This window comes from Acomys minous, assembly GCF_964271855.1.
Source record: "Acomys minous genome assembly, chromosome: 12".
NCBI lineage: Eukaryota > Metazoa > Chordata > Mammalia > Rodentia > Muridae > Acomys > Acomys minous.
This window is the reverse complement of record NC_140493.1, coordinates 90,495,468-90,511,177: the sequence shown is the minus strand read 5'-3', so window position 1 is coordinate 90,511,177 and position 15,710 is coordinate 90,495,468. Positions and strand designations below refer to the sequence as shown.

At 41.2% G+C, this 15,710-nt stretch overlaps 1 protein-coding gene across 6 annotated transcripts in view; it reads left to right on the top strand.

Moving 5' to 3' along the window:
* MED1 (mediator complex subunit 1) overlaps positions 1 to 15,710 on the top strand; it is a 43,326-nt gene that overhangs the window by 9,743 nt on the left and 17,873 nt on the right. For 5 of the 6 annotated variants that reach the window (XM_084751065.1, XM_084751064.1, XM_084751060.1 and 2 more), the window contains exons 3-9: positions 961 to 1,039; positions 3,956 to 4,010; positions 4,115 to 4,247; positions 5,181 to 5,209; positions 11,698 to 11,769; positions 12,991 to 13,065; positions 13,719 to 13,792. In XM_084751065.1, coding sequence (XP_084607191.1) covers positions 961 to 1,039; positions 3,956 to 4,010; positions 4,115 to 4,247; positions 5,181 to 5,209; positions 11,698 to 11,769; positions 12,991 to 13,065; positions 13,719 to 13,792 — 517 coding nt within the window. Of the gene's footprint in view, positions 1 to 960; positions 1,040 to 3,955; positions 4,011 to 4,114; positions 4,248 to 4,268; positions 4,875 to 5,180; positions 5,210 to 11,697; positions 11,770 to 12,990; positions 13,066 to 13,718; positions 13,793 to 15,710 lie in introns of those variants that run through there. The other variant, XM_084751062.1, reaches the window with a different exon arrangement.

Sequence of the window (15,710 nt, the reverse complement as noted above, 5' to 3'; positions counted from 1 at the left end):
CTTGTGGTTAAGGAATTTGACACCACAGCTGTGGGTGTTGTCGCTTCTGTAGGAGGTAGAACTCACCAGTGACATTTACACTCTTAAGTTTCCCTCTCTAGCCGGGCGTGGTGGCGTACACCTGTAATCCTAGCACTTGGGAGGCAGAGGCAGGCAGATCTCTGTGAGTTCAAGGCCATCCTGGTCTACAAAGTGAATCTAGGACAGCCAAGGCTACATGGAGAAACCCTGTCTCGAAAAACCAAAATAAATAAATAAATAAAATATTATAATAACTTCCCCCCAAAGTTTAGCTTGTATTAGATACTAGAATACCTTTTTTTTTTTTTTTAACTATCACACACATAGATGTATTCATCTTTTTAAACTTTTCTTCCTTTAGGTAGATGGGCAGGATAACAGTTAAGAATCTGTAGACTAAAAAAAAAAGAGTCTGTAGACTAGCTGGGCTTTGTGGTGTACACCTCTAATCTGAGCACGATGGCCGTTTTAGGCTATACGAGAAGTTCCAGACCCTGACTAAGAAAGCTAAAATACTTTGGGCTGGTAGGATGGCCCACCGGGTAAAGACTTGTTCCCACGAGTAGTGGCCTGAATTTAATATCCAGAACCTACATAGTGGAAGGACTGATTCAACCTAGATATTTTACTCTGACCTCCAAGTGTCTGCACACCTTTTTGTCCTATGCCTGCAAATAAGTAAATGTTAGAAAATGCTTCCCCCTTCAAAACAAACAAACAAACAAACAAACAGTTCTTGGGAGGTAGAACTAGGAAGACCTGAAGTTCAGGTCAGCCTTTACTACAGCCTGGGCTAGAGACCTTGTCTCAAAAGAAAAAACCAATCTGTAGTCGATTTGCAGTTTAATTTTTCTACTAGTATATTTTACTACATTTATGTTTACCTGAAACATTGCTGTGGTTCATGTTTTGACATCAATCATTTTTGATTTGACACAGGAGAAGAGGGTCGTAATGAGTTCTGGAGGGCATCAGCATTTGGTCAGCTGTTTGGAGACATTACAGAAGGCTCTCAAAGGTTTGTACACACCTTTGAAATATGTTGGTTTTATTTATGTATTTATTTTTTGAGACAGGGTTTCTCTGTGTAGCCTTGGCTGTCCTGGACTCACTTTGTAGACCAGGCTGGCCTCGAACTCATAGGGATCTACCTGCCTCTGCACCACTGAGCCCAGGTGAAAAATGTTGATTCCCCCTCAACCGCCCAGCAAGTGCGCCATCATGCCCTGCAATATGTTGATCTTAAAATTCAAATGAAGGAGCATTTCTTGCTGAAAGGCCAAGTTCCAAACTTAAGTAGAAATATAAATTAAGGTAAATAACTTTCTATGGTAAATGTTCCTTTTGTTTTCATTTATGGAGTTGAAATGAGCTTGTTCTGTGTTTTTAATTTTTTTATTGACTTCTTGTCTTGTGTTTGTGGGGGGGGGGATGGAGGGGTGCAAATGTGCGTAGGCAAAAATGCTCATAGAGGTCAGAAATGATTAGTGAATTAGTTTCTTCTTTCTGCTGTGGGTTCTGGGAATTGAGCTCAGTTTGTCAGGCCTGCAAAGTAAGTGTTTTTTTCCAATTCAAAAATTATCTCTCTTGTTTGTTTGTTTTTTGAGACAGGGTTTCTCTGTGTAACAGAACCCTGGCTATCCTGGACTCACTCTATAGAACAGGCTCTGCCTCCTGAGTGCTGGGATTAAAGGTATATGCCACTACTCCTGGCTAAATTATCTCATTTTTTGGGAAACATTTATTATGTATTTATTTATGTAGCTCTGGCTGGCCTGGAACTCATTGTGCAGACCTTGAGCTCACAGAGAGCTGCTTGCCGCTGTCTCCCTAGCCATGGGATTAAAAAGATAAGTGCCACCAGGCCTGGTTTGACACATTTATATATTTACTTTTACTTTGGGCTTGAGATAGGGTCTCATTTGGTTTGAAGATTTTCCTGTCTCATCTTTGAGTTCTGGTATTACAGGTGTATGCTGTTATACAGGACTATAACTTATTTTTAAACATTAAATAATAATGTTTGATATGTGCAAGGCCATCAGTACTGGGGCTAAGTGGATGAATAATACTATTGTTTTAGTTTTTTATTGTATGTGTGTGAATGTTTTGCCTGCATATGCTTTGCCTGCATGTATGTATGTGGCCTGTATGAGTACAGTGCCGGTGGAGGTCAGACGAGAGTCAGATCCCCTGGAACTGGGTGGGAACCGCCATGTGGGTGCTGGTAACTTACCCTGGGTCCTTTTGCAACTGGTGGTCTTGCTGAGTCATTTCTCTAGCTATTTCCCACCCCCTTTTGAGACAGGGCTGCATATAATCCAGGCAGACCAAAATGCCCCTAATAAGTAATAAAAAGGAGAAAAACATAGGTCAGTAGTGTTGCTATTCTAGGTTTTTGTGGGACTTTTTGTGGTTTATGTTTGATGGTTTGTTGGTTTTGGTTTTGGTTTTTGCTTGAGTCTGACTTGGAAATTACATAATAGAGGCCAGAGCTGGCTTAGTAGGTCTGCATTGCCATGGCTGGTGTTTATATTCCTCCCCACCCCCTTGTGTGGGCTTTGAGACAGGATTTCACTATGTAGCGAAAGCCTTGAAATCTTCTTGTTCTTCCTGCCTCTGTTCCCCAAGTGTTAGTTAACGACCCTTATAGGTGTGTGCTAGGAAAACTGGCTTGGCCCCATAATTTTTCTTTCTTTCTATTTTATTTGTTTATTATGTTTTGAGACAGTTTCTCTGTATAGTTCCTGCTGTCCCAGAACTCACTCTGTATACCAGGCTGGCTTCAAACTCTTGGGTTCAGATTCAGGTTTGCCTCTGCCTCCTGAGGGCTGGGATTAAAAACAGGTGCTACCACAGCAGGCAGCATAATTTTTCAAGTAGATGGCTGATTTTCTTACTTCTGTTATCAAATACTCAGTAAAGGCAATTCAAGGAAGGAAAGAAGGTTTGGTTTTTGCCTTACAGTTTGAGTGAAGGCATGGCAGTCAGAGGTGAGGCAGCTGGTCAGGTCACATTGTGCCTGCAGTCAGATTCCGTGATGAGTGCTGGCGTTCACCTCACCTCTCTTTTCTCTTTGTATTAGTCCAGGACTTTTTTTTTTTTTTTAAATGATTGATTGATTGATGATGTATACAGTGTTCTGCCTGCATGTGTGCGAGCATACCAGAACATCAGAAGATGGCACTAGATCACATGCATATCAGAAGAGGGCACCAGATCTCATTACAGATGGTTGTGAGCTACCATGTGGTTGCTGGGAATTGAACTCAGGACCTCTGGAAGACCAGCCAGGGCTCTTAACCTCTGAGCCATCTCTCTAGCCCCCATCCCATCATCATCATCATCATCATCATCATCATCATCATCATCATCATCATCATCATCATCATTATTATTATTATTATTATTATTATTTTGGTTTTTCCAGACAGAGTTTCCATGTTTAGCGTTGGTTGTCAGGACTCACTTTGTAGGTCAGGCTGGCCTCGAACTCACAGTGATCTTCCTGCCTCTGCCTCCCTAAGTGCTAGGATTTTAGGCGTGCGTCCACAGGGCCTGGCTCAGTCCAGGACTCCTAACTACCCATATTCAGAGTGTGTCTTACTTCCTCAGTTAACCCTCTTTAGAGACACCCTCAAAGACATGCACAACAGTGTGTCTCCGCAGTGCTTCTGAGTCTAGTCCAGCTGACAATGCAGAGTAAGCATCACAGTCTCCCTGCGCTCTTAACTGCTTATTTACCCTGGTACCATATTACCGTGTCCCTCACCTGATGACCAGGTCATAGTAAAGCCTTAATAACAAACTTGCTGTGGGTTGTAAGCATCTGAACTATTGAATATGTTTCTGGATTTGGAAGGATAGATACACTCATTTATTTGGAATATTCTTTATGAATTTCTTTTCTCCTCCTCCCTCTATCTTTTCATAGTAACATCTTTGCCAGCAATGACTGATCGTTTGGAATCAATAGCCAGACAGAATGGGTATGTAATCTTACCTATGGGCAGAAATGTGCAATACAGTGCTAATTTTGGGTAGCTTTATTATGTGTCTTTTATTAATTTTTGTTTTGATTTGTTCTTGCTAGACTGGGCTCTCATCTCAGTGCCAGTGGCACTGAATGTTACATCACGTCAGATATGTTCTATGTGGAAGTACAGTTAGATCCTGCAGGACAGCTTTGTGATGTAAAAGTGGCTCACCATGGGGAGAATCCTGTGGTATGTGTCTATTTCACTGGAATCTACGGGGTTTACGTAGGAGCATGGTTAAACATGAGTTACTGGACTCTGCATAGCTTGGCTTATAGGGTTTTCCGTGAGCCACTGTAGAGGTGATGTGATGCCTACATTTGGTAGTTTTAGAGTACAGTTAGAGGAACGGGTCCTTCTCTGCCATCATGCAAGGGTTTTGTTGAGTGGAAGCACCAGAGGAACCCTTTTCATTTCATACCGACAGACTAGACCTTGGGTTAAACAATAAATGCTCAGGACACAGAAACACTCTTTGAATTCCCATCAAAGGTGATTATAAGCAAGACAGATAATATGAAAAATCCTATAATAGAAGTGGATGTAAAGTATAACTAAGCAGTTCCATATAGATTCCAGGGATGATGTTGAAGAGAGATCCTAATGTTTAAACAAACTACTAATGACTCCTCTGTAAATGGTTTCACTTGCTTTGATTTTTTAGTATCTCACTCACGTGCATGGTTCACAAACAGAAAAGGGCTTTTTGAGCGGCTAGCACTATGACTCTGGGAGTAAAGTGCTTGTGGTACAAGCATCAGGACCTCAGTTCAGACCCTTAGCTCCATGTAAAGGGTGTTTCTAACCCAGTACTGGGTAAGGGCTGCTGGGACGGGGCAGGCAGGCCCTGGGTGCTTGCTGGCTGGCTAGCCTCCGGAAACCAAGTCCCAGACTAAGCTCCAGGTCACCAGCGGCCTTGTCTTAGAACATGTGAAGGGGAGTGATAGAGGAAGGCAACATGGCCTCCAGACACGCACACACTCAGCCTTTAGTATCTCCATATAAGGGCTTTCTGTAGCTTTACTGTTTTTGTTTTAAAGCATGTGCTATTAATACAAAACTTTTGATGGTTTCAATTCTGTTCATTAGTCTAATGCTTTAACATAAATTCTTTGATTTCAGAGCTGTCCAGAGCTTGTACAGCAGTTAAGGTAAGCAGATAATACTGATGTTTCTTGGCGCTGACAGATAATCTGTTTTTCTTTGGAGGGAAATGGGTGGAGGGTCTTGTTTTAGAGTCTAGTCTGGCTCAGAAATCTGCATCATCGTGTTTCAGCTTCCTAAGTAGTTCAGCCTAAAGGTATATGCCATTGCTGTTCTTTATAACTTGCACTTGTGAATCTTTTTTTCCCCGAGACAAGGTTTCTCTATGTAGCCTTGGCTGTCTGGAATTCACTCTGTAGACCAGGCTGGCCTCAAATTCAGAGCTCTGCCTGCCTCTGCCTTCAGAGTGCTGGGATTAAAGGCATATACCACCAACTGCCCGGCTATGAATTTATTCTCTTGACTAGCCTTTCTCTGTTTCTGTTTGTGTTTGTGTGGCTTTTTTTGTTTGTTCCTTGAGATATGGTTTCATGTAGCCTAGGCTGGCTAGATCAGGCTGGCCTCAAACTCACACATAGATCTACCTGCCTCTGCCTCTGCCTCTGGAATGTTATGATTATAGGCGTGTGCCAGTACCCATGCCGTGTGTGTGTGTGTGTGTGTGTGTGTGTGTGTGTGTGTGTGTGTGGTCTTACAGTCTATGTTGGGCACATACTCACTATGTAGCTAGGATAATCTTGAACTCCTGATCTCATGCCTCCTCTTCCTCCTCCTAAGTATTAAGATCACAGGTGTGCATCACTTGCCCTTCCTTACTGGCATTTCTTTGCTAAATGTAGGATATTTAACAGCATTCCTGGCCTCTCCCTTTGTAGTTGCCAGTAGTGTCCACTCAATTGTGTATTATGTATAGGAGCTGGAGAAGTAGCTTAGCAGTGGGGCATGTGCCTAGTGTAAGACCTTGGGGTTCAGTTTCTTCCAGCACCACAAAAACCAAAGAAAACTGTATATACACACACATATATAATTGTGTATTTTTGTATATATGTATCTATGTGTATATACAGGTGTATACACACATATACATTCATATGCATACACACATTGTCAAATGTCCTGCAGGACAAAATCACAACTGGGTTAGAAGTACTAATAGGCAGGGGCACACGCCTTTAATCCCAGCACTCGGGAAGCAGAGTGCTCTCTGTGAGTTTGAGGCCAGCCTGGTCTACAAAGCAAGTCCATGACAGCCAGGGCTACACAGAGAAACCCTGTCTTGAAAAACAAAAACAGAAACAGAAAAAAGAAGTACTAATAGGGATTCTTTGTGGATCAAAAGTAAATAGAACTCTAGGCATGGTATATAGCACCTGGCTTTAATCCCGTCACTAAGGAAGCCGATAGAGCTCTTGAGTTTGCTGCCAGCCTGATCTACAGAGCAGGGAGTTTGAGGACAGCCAGGGCTATACAGAGAAACCTTGTCTCTCTTCCCCCAGTGTTGGCATTAAAGGTATTTGCGCCACAGTCCCTCTTTTGCTTTCTAATTCTTTCTTTTTTCTTTTCTTTCTTTGGTTTTTCTTTTCTTTTTCTTTTTTCCCCCCTATGGTACCACTCATATCTTAGAATGGGTCTTGCCACTTCAGTTGATCTAACTTAGATAATCCCATACAGATATGCCTAGAGGCTTGTCTCCATGGTGATTCTACATCCCATCAAGTTAAGAATTAAGATAGGGCCTGGAGAGATGACTCAGGGGTTAAGAGCACTGGCTGCTCTTGGAGAGGTCCTGAGTTCAATTCCCAGCAACCACATAGTGGCTCACAGCCATCTGTAATAGGATCTGATACTCTCTACTGATATGCACGAAGACATCGTACTTATATACATAAAACAAGTAAATAAATCTTTAAAAAAAAAAAAAGAATTAAGATTAAAGTAGTAGGCGTGATGACAGTCTTATCCATTGGTTGCCTTTCCCACTATCTTGATTTTTCCCTTTGAATTGAGTGTGATTCACATGTTTAAATGTAAACCCAGACTTAAGACTTTCTGGTAATTTGAGGGAGTTCAGTTTTGTTTTGAACACTGAACATAATGGATTGCTACCTGTGGATGTATTAGATTTTTCACTTTGAGGAAATAGGTTTTATATTTAGGCCTCTCTATTAGCAGTTTATTGGACTTATGGCTAAATATACCAAATTTCAAGTTTTGAAATGTTTGTTTTTTAGATTTATTTTATCTTAGGTATTTGAGTATTTTTGCCTACATGTATGAATGTTCACCACCTATGTGTCTGTGAACAGTTATGAACTACCATGTAGGTACTGCGAAGTAAACCTGGGTTCTCTATAAGAACAGTCACCTAGTACTGGGGCGCACACCTGTAATCCTAGCACTCTGGGAGGCAGAGGCAATTGGATGGATCTCCGTGAATTTGAGGCTAGCATAGTCTATAAAGTGAGTCCGAGACAACCATGGTTACACAGGGAAACCCTGTCTTGAAAAAAACCAACCAACCAACAACAAAAAAGAACAGCCAATGCTTTCACCTGCTGAGCCAGGTCTGCACTCATCTTTTAAAAGCTAATGCAGCCTTGGGGGAAGTTGTGCTTACCTTTATTCCCAGCACTTGGGAGGTAGAGGCAGATGGATCTCTGTGTTGGAGACCAGCCTGGTCTACAGATCGAATTCCAGGACAGCCAGGACTTCCCAGAGAAACTCTGCTTGAGAAACCAAAAACAGACCAAAACAAAAAAACCCCTGTAATATGGTCAGACATGTTGGGAGTATATATCTGTAGTCATTCCCAGCTTCCCAGCAACCCATGTTGGGGAACTGCTGCAAGTTTAAGCTTTGGGCCACATAATATCAGACTAGCCTGAGCCACATAGCACTACCCTATCTCAAACAAACATCGGGGCTGGAGAGGTGGCTCAGTCAATGGTTAAGAGCACTGGCTGCTCTTCCAGAAAACGAGGTTCAATTCCCAGTACCTACATGGCAGCTCACAACTGTTTGTTATTCCAGTTTTAGGAGATCTGACACCCTCACAGAGACAGACATACATGCAAGCAAAATACCAATGCAATAAGATAAAAGTAAATACATAACTAAATAAAAGGATGGTAATATAAAATATAGCATGTAACTGTAATCGGTGTTTGCTTCTTTGTGGGTTTCTTTCTCCCTTCTCCACTCTTTTACTTCTTCCCTTTCAACTTCCCAGCACTAGATGAAAGGTAGAGGGAAAAGTGGCAAACGTATCATTAGCCTGCTTCCTGCTGGTTAGGGGCATCAAGTTCCTTGGGGCAAGTTTGATCTCTGCTGTCAGGGTATCTAATTTCTTCTTGACACACTGCAACCAACAGCATCCAACCATCAACCAACCACCAACAGCAACCCCTTTTCTCAGGGCTCTACCATTTTATTACCCTCTGAAGAGTTCCAGAGTCCCAAATGTCACTTGCAGAAACTATCTGCAGCTGGCAAAACCTGCTGCTAGAGCGTGAGGCAAATCATAGTCAGCTGTCATAAGGCAGCCCTTTATCCTCACACCTGGGATTAAAACGAAAACATATTCCCATAATAATACTGTGTTTTTAAGGAAAACAAAATTACACAACTCTCACTACAGGTAACTATTTCGCTGAATTTGTAATAAAAAATGTAATAATGTAATCAAACACTCCAGAATGAGAGTGTATTTCCAGCTGTCACCTGGAGTAGAAGATGGTATTAACTTAGGACTTGGTGATATTCTAACGTTAATTTGTAAACTGTTTGGAAGCATTAAATTTAGAACGAAAGCTACCTTTACCTCATATTTTTTAGTCACAGTACACATGAAAATAGCATGTTAGGGGCTGGACAGCTGGCTCAGTGGTTAAGAGCACTGGCTGTTCTCCCAGAGGTCCTGAGTTCAATTCCCAGCAACCACATGGTGGCTCACAACCATGTATAATGAGATCTGATGCCCTCTTCTGGCCTGCAGGTGTACATACAGGAAAAACACTGTATACTTAATAAATAAATAAATAAATAAATAAATAAATAAATCTTTAAGAAAGAAAGAAAGAAAGAAGGAAAATAGCATGTTAAAGAGGCTGGCCAGATGGTTCAGAAGTTAAAGCACTATCTGCTCTTCTAAAGGTCCTGAGTTCAATTCCCAGCAACCACATGGTGGCTCACGACACATTTATAACAAGATCTGGTGCCTTCTTGTGGCGGGCAGAAAACTGTATAAATAATAAATAAATCTTTTTTGGTTTTTTGAGACAGGGTTTCTCTGTGTTAGCAAGATTTGCTTTGTAGACCAGGCTGGTCTCGAACTCACAGCGATCTGCCTGCCTCTGCCTCCCAAGTGCTGGGATTAAAGGCGTGAGCCACCATGCCCAGCTAATAAACAAATCTTTAAAAAATAAAAAAAGGCATGTTAAGGAATATATCTTGCTCCCACTCTTGTTTCTTTATTTTTACTGGCCCTGGGCTGTTGAGCTTAAATGCTTACAGCATGGAGGATAAAGTATCTAGCATCACTGTGATGTTTAGTTTTTTATAGGCCCATTTTCCTTTAAGACTGAAAAGCAGCGAGGGCTACACAGAGAAACCTTGTCTCAAAAAACAAAATAAATGATCGAACAAAATAAGGTTGGAAAATAGAGAGTTGTTAAATGTGACGACTTCTTTTTCCTTTCTGCTCTTACCATGTGTTGCATTCTGAGTTCTAATCCACAAAAGTTCATTTGGATGCAATTTTAAGCCTGAATATTGGGATTAAAGAAACAACCAAACAACACACTAATATCTTCATTATTCTGTGGTATAGCTGAACACAGGAATATTTTGTAGTGTGTGATTAGCTTCTAGAATAACCAGTGTCGTCATCCTGCTTGTAAGTTGCATATGACTGCCGTCTGTCTTTCCAGTTCATGTAACTCTCATTGTTACATTTTTAATCAGACATGTTTTATGTGGACCTAGTTTTAGTCACATTAAAAGGAGGGGAAGATAAAAAGAAAATCATGATTCATTTAAATTAGGTTCATTGTTCCGTCCTTCGACTCCCTCTTTATCTTTATCTTTGACACCATGTTTTGTTCCACAGCTCAGGTTGGTCATGGACTCACACTCTCCTCAATCCTCTTGCTGATTCCTCCTCTCACAGTCCCCCTGCCTCAGCTTCCTCTTCTCACAGTCCCCTGCCTCAGCTTCCTCCTCTCACAGTCCCCTGCCTCAGGTTCTAGAGTGTTGATAGGCATATACCACCAAACCCCACTGTCTTTTGACTTACAATTTTTGTTTCCATCTTTTTCTTTTTTCTTTTTTTAAAATTTAATTTTATTTATTTATTTGCTTTTTGGTTTTTCTGTTTGTTTGTTTGTTTGTTTATTTATTTATTTATTTATTTATTTGGTTTTTTTCAAGACAAGGTTTCTCTGTGTAGCCTTGGCCGTCCTGGACTAACTTTGTAGACCAGGCTGGCCTCGAACTCACAGAGATCCACCCGCCTCTGCCTCCCGAGTGCTGGGATTAAAGGCGTGCGCCACCACCACCCGGCTTCTTTGTCCTGAAACTCACACTCTAGACCAGGTTAGCCTCAAATCCAGAGAGATCTACTTGTCTGTTTCCTGAGGGAATGATTTATTTATGTATTTTATGTGTAGGGGTGCTCTTTGTGCATATATATATGCAGAAGAGGGCGTTGGGTTCCATTATAGATGGTTGTGAGGCATCATGTGGGTGCTGGGAATTGAACTTAGGTCTCTGGAAGAGCAGCCAGTGCTCTTAACTACTGAGCTCTCTTGTTTTCAGTCTTTAAATTTTATGTGTATGAATTTGTCTGGACCATATGCATGTTTTGTCTGCACCATAAACAGGTAGTGCTTGTGGAGTCCAAAAAATGGTATCAGGGCACACACCTTTAATCCGTGAGTTCGAGGCCAGCCTGGTCTACAAAATGAGTCCAGGACACCAGGACAGCCAGGGCTACACAGAGAAATCCTATCTTGAAAAATCAAACCAAAAAAAAAAAAAAAAAAAAAGATGGGTATCAGGTGCCTTGTAACTAGAATTACATACAGTTGTAGGATGGAGCTAAGACTCGGGTCAAGCAGCCAGCACTCTTAATTGTTGAGCCATCTCTCCTGCCCCATTTTCTTTTTCCCCCCCTGAGACTGGGTTTCTCTGTGTAGGCTTGGCTGTCCTGCACCGGCTTTGTAAATCAGGCTGGCCTTGAACTCACAGTGATCCACCTGCGTCTGCCTCCCTGCCTTTTTTCTATTCTTAATTGACTATAAAACTAAAGGGGAGCTGAGCAGTGGTGGCACAGACCTTTAATCCCAGCACTTGGGAGGCAGAGGCAGGCCGATCTTTATGAGTTTGAAGCCAAGCCTGGTCTATAGAGCGAATTCTAGGACAGCCAAAGCTACAGAGAAACCCTGTCATAACCCCATTGCCGCCCCCCCAGAAAACCCTAAACTTATGGGAATATTAAAATCAGTTTAATACAGCCATCTTTGTTGTTGTTGTTATTGTAGATTAAAATAATAATTTCTTGTTGTATTTTCCCTCCACCTTATTGAACTTCCGATAGAGACAAGAATTTTGATGAATTTTCTAAGCACCTTAAGGGTCTTGTTAATCTGTATAACCTTCCAGGAGACAAGTAAGTAATTTTACCATTTATTCATTTATAGTTTCCATTTTGGAAAAAAGTATAAGTCATTTTCTTATTTTTCTGCTGTATGTTTATTCCTGGTTTCCATTCATACTATAATCTATAGTTTAGCTTCTGACTTTAAGTATTTTTTATTTTTAAATTTTTGTTTTTGTATATGGATTTTTTTTTTGTTATTTTTGTCTTTTTGTTTGTTTTGACCTATATGTATTTCTGTGTATCAGATCTGTGCCTGTGGAGGCCAGAAGAGGCCAGATCTCTTAGAATTGGAGTAGCAGGTGGTTGTGAGCTACCTTGTAGGCGCTGGGAATAAACTTGTGTTTCTGGGAGAGCAGGTAGTACTCTTAACGTGGAGTCAGCTCTCTAGTCCCTAAAGTATTTTATTTTATTTTATTTTTTCTGTTTCCTAAGGTATACATCTGAAATGCACATTGTCTGCTTTTTTTTTTTTTTTTTTTTTACATTGCCTGGTTTTAATGACTTAAAATTTGAGAAGACAGAATACAATTATTGAGAAGTTTCATTGTGTTGATTTCCAGGGTATGGGGCTGGCTTCCCGTCCTTATTTTAACCTAACTGGGATTCTACTAAACTGCTTGGTCCTTTTAAGAGGAAATAAATATGAGCTATGGCAGTTCTAAAATAAACTTTGCTTTTAAGAGGAAAAAAAGTATAGTAGCCCAGCCTTGACCTCAATATGTAGCTGAGGATAGACCTGAATTGTTCTGTCCTACACGGGATGATTACAGTAGGCATATGGTGCACTGCCCGGCTTTGTGTGTGTTTGTCTGTATTATTTTATTTAGTTAGTTTTGCTTTTTATAACAGGGTCTCACTGTGTAGCCCTGGCTGTCCTGGAACTCACTGTGTAGACCAAACAGGCTGGCCTCAAACTCACAGAGATCTGCCTCCTGATTGCTAGAGGCCTGGTGTGGCTTTGTGGTTTTTAACTGTTTTTTAAGGTGTAAACCATTTTATTTGCTTCCAACCCTTGAGGGCTTCTATGTCATACCTTCTGGCTGTGTTGTTGTTTTGAGACAGGGTCTCACTGAGTAATCTCAGGCTGCCCTGGCCTCAGAGAGAGCTGCCTCCTCTGCTTCTCGTGTGCTGGGATTAAAAGTGTGCGCCACCGTGCCTGGCCTTTAGCAGTGCTTGTATGTACTTAATTTTTCAACTGTTTAGCTCATTTTCTCCTCTTCTACTCTCTAGCAAACTGAAGACTAAAATGTATTTGGCTCTGCAATCCTTAGAACAGGACCTTTCTAAAATGGCAGTTATGTACTGGTAAGGCGGCTGAAGAAGCCATTCCATGCTTTCTTGGTTTCTCATCCAGGGCATTTTTACTGTCTTGATTTTTACATTTACAGCTGTACTATGGGTATATGTGATTACGTATGTCTGCATATAACTGTGCAGTGTATGTCTGTATTATACACACCTGTCATTTGCTGTTGCTTCCCAGATGATTATTACATGCTTTTTCTGACTATGTTTATTCAGAAATTCATTGATAATTGAAAGATAACTCAAATATCAGAGTTGTTGGTTGTTATTCCATAGACTTTATCTGAAATATTTTCAAATGTGGATTCATTATCTGCTAAATAGTGTGATTTTTTTATTAATTTGGAATGGAGTGTCTCTAGGACACCCAGGCTAGCTGACATGTGGGATGCACCATTGTCAACCCTTCTGGCTATACAGAATTATGGGAATGTACATACCTGGGTTAGCTTTACCTTTTACTACGTTACATACTGATGTTTTCTGGAAAATAGCCCTTTTATTGAAGATGAAATGCACTTTGCATGTGCAATTACAAGGTAGTCATTTTGATAGTATTATAAAACTTGTGTGAGCTTAACTTAGTATCAGCGGTTGACTGAAACTGTCAGGTGCTGAGTCAGTCACACACAGACCATTTATTTGTCTTGTAGGAAAGCAACTAACGCTACTCCCTTGGATAAGATTCTTCATGGAAGTGTTGGCTATCTTACTCCTCGGAGTGGGGGTATGTTATCCTATCTTGATTATTTAAAAAATGTCTAGACTGAGTTTATTTATTTATTTTTTAAAGATTTTTATTTATCTATTACATATACAATATTTTGCCTGCGTGTGCTCCTGCCCCCTCAGAAGAGGGCACCAAATCTCATTGTAGATGGTTGTGAGCCACCATGTGGTTGCTGGGAATTGAACTCAGGACGTTTGGAAGAACAGACAGTGCTCTTAACCTCTGAGCCATCTCTCCAGCCCCCTAGACTGAGTTTAAAGATCACTTTTAAGATCTATGTGAGTGTGGCGTGCACTTTTGTGTGTAGAGGTCAGAGGACGACAGGTGTCCTGTTCTCCACTCTGCCTTATTCTTGGACCTGGACTGGCAGCTAGTAAGTGCCAGTCACCTTCCAGTTCCTACCTACGCAGTGCTGGGAGTACTCGTGTGCAGTGCCATGCCTGACTTGTACCTGAGTGATGAGATCCCAACTCAGGTGTTTGTGCTTGCATGGCAAATGCTCTCACCCACTCACCCATCCCTCCCACAGCCTTATTGCCTTTTTGTTGTTCTTATATAGTGCTGGGCATCAAAACCAGAGCTTTGTGCATGCTGGGCCAGGCATTCCACCACTGAACCACCTGCCCAGCCATGAGGGAATTCATTTTGCTCAGTGAGAAAATTACCATTAGTGTGTAATGATTTCTAAGATGTTAATACTTACTTTCTCCCTTTATTTGTGTGAAATATATTGTTTCCAGAATCAATATTTCAGAATCAATTTGTTATATTTCATAAATTGGCTTAGAACATGACTTGTTACCTCTGTGCAATTCTTTTATTTATTTTATTACATTTACTTGTGTGTGGGTATGGGTGCACATCTGTATATGCTAAGTATGGGGACCTCAGAGGACACTTCATGGGAATCAGTTCTGTCCTTAGAGCATAGTAGGTCCCTGGGAACTCAAGTTGTCAGCTTTCAGGGCAAATGTCCTTATCTGCTAAGTTAGCTCACTGGCCTCTTCTTTTTTTTTTTTTTTTTTTTTTTTGCATATAGGCTTATAGAAATGTAACCCCCCTCCCTTTTTGGTTTTTCCAGACAGTTCTGGCTGTGCTGGAACTTACTTTGTAGACCAGGCTGGCCTTCAGCTCACAGAGATCTGCCTTCTGCCTCCTGAGTGCTGAGATTAAAAGTGTGTGCCACCATACCCCCTAAAAATGTGACTAAAAAAATTTAATTATTTTTGAGTGCTTTGTCTGCATGTACTCATGCATGCCCGGAAGGGCATCAGATCCCATTATAGAAGGTTCTGAACCACCATGTGGGTGCTGGGAATTGAACTCAAGTTCTCTGAAAGAGCAGTAGTGCTCTTAACCTCTGAGCCATCTCTCTAGCCCATGATTTTTAAAAACAAAGTCTCAGTTGGGTGCAGTGATGCACACCTGTAATCTCAGCACTCAGGAGGCAGAGGCTGGCAGATTTCTATAAGTTTGAGGCTAGTCTGGTCTACAAAGTGAGGCCAGGGCTACAAGAGAAACCCTGTCTTTAAAAAAAAAAAAAAAAAAAAAAAAAGATAAAGTCTCTTGTAGCTGAGGCTGATCTCAATCTCATTATGTGCGTATGGTCCTGAACTTCTGGTTCTCTTGCCTCCACCTCATAGTGTTTATGGATGTGGGCTACCATTTCTGCCTTTTCTTCTTTTTTTTTTTTTTTTTTAATGTGTATGGGCTTTTTTTGTACAGGATGTCTGTTGCACTGTTTTCATAGAGGCCAGGGGAGGGCATTCCATCCCCTGGAGCTTGAATTGCACTTGATTGTGAGCCACCTGATGGGTGCTGGGAGTTGAACCTGTGTCCTCTTGGAAAACAGCCTGTGCTCTTAACTGTTGAGACTTCTCTCCAGCCCCATATTCTGAGTTTTATGCAGTGCTGG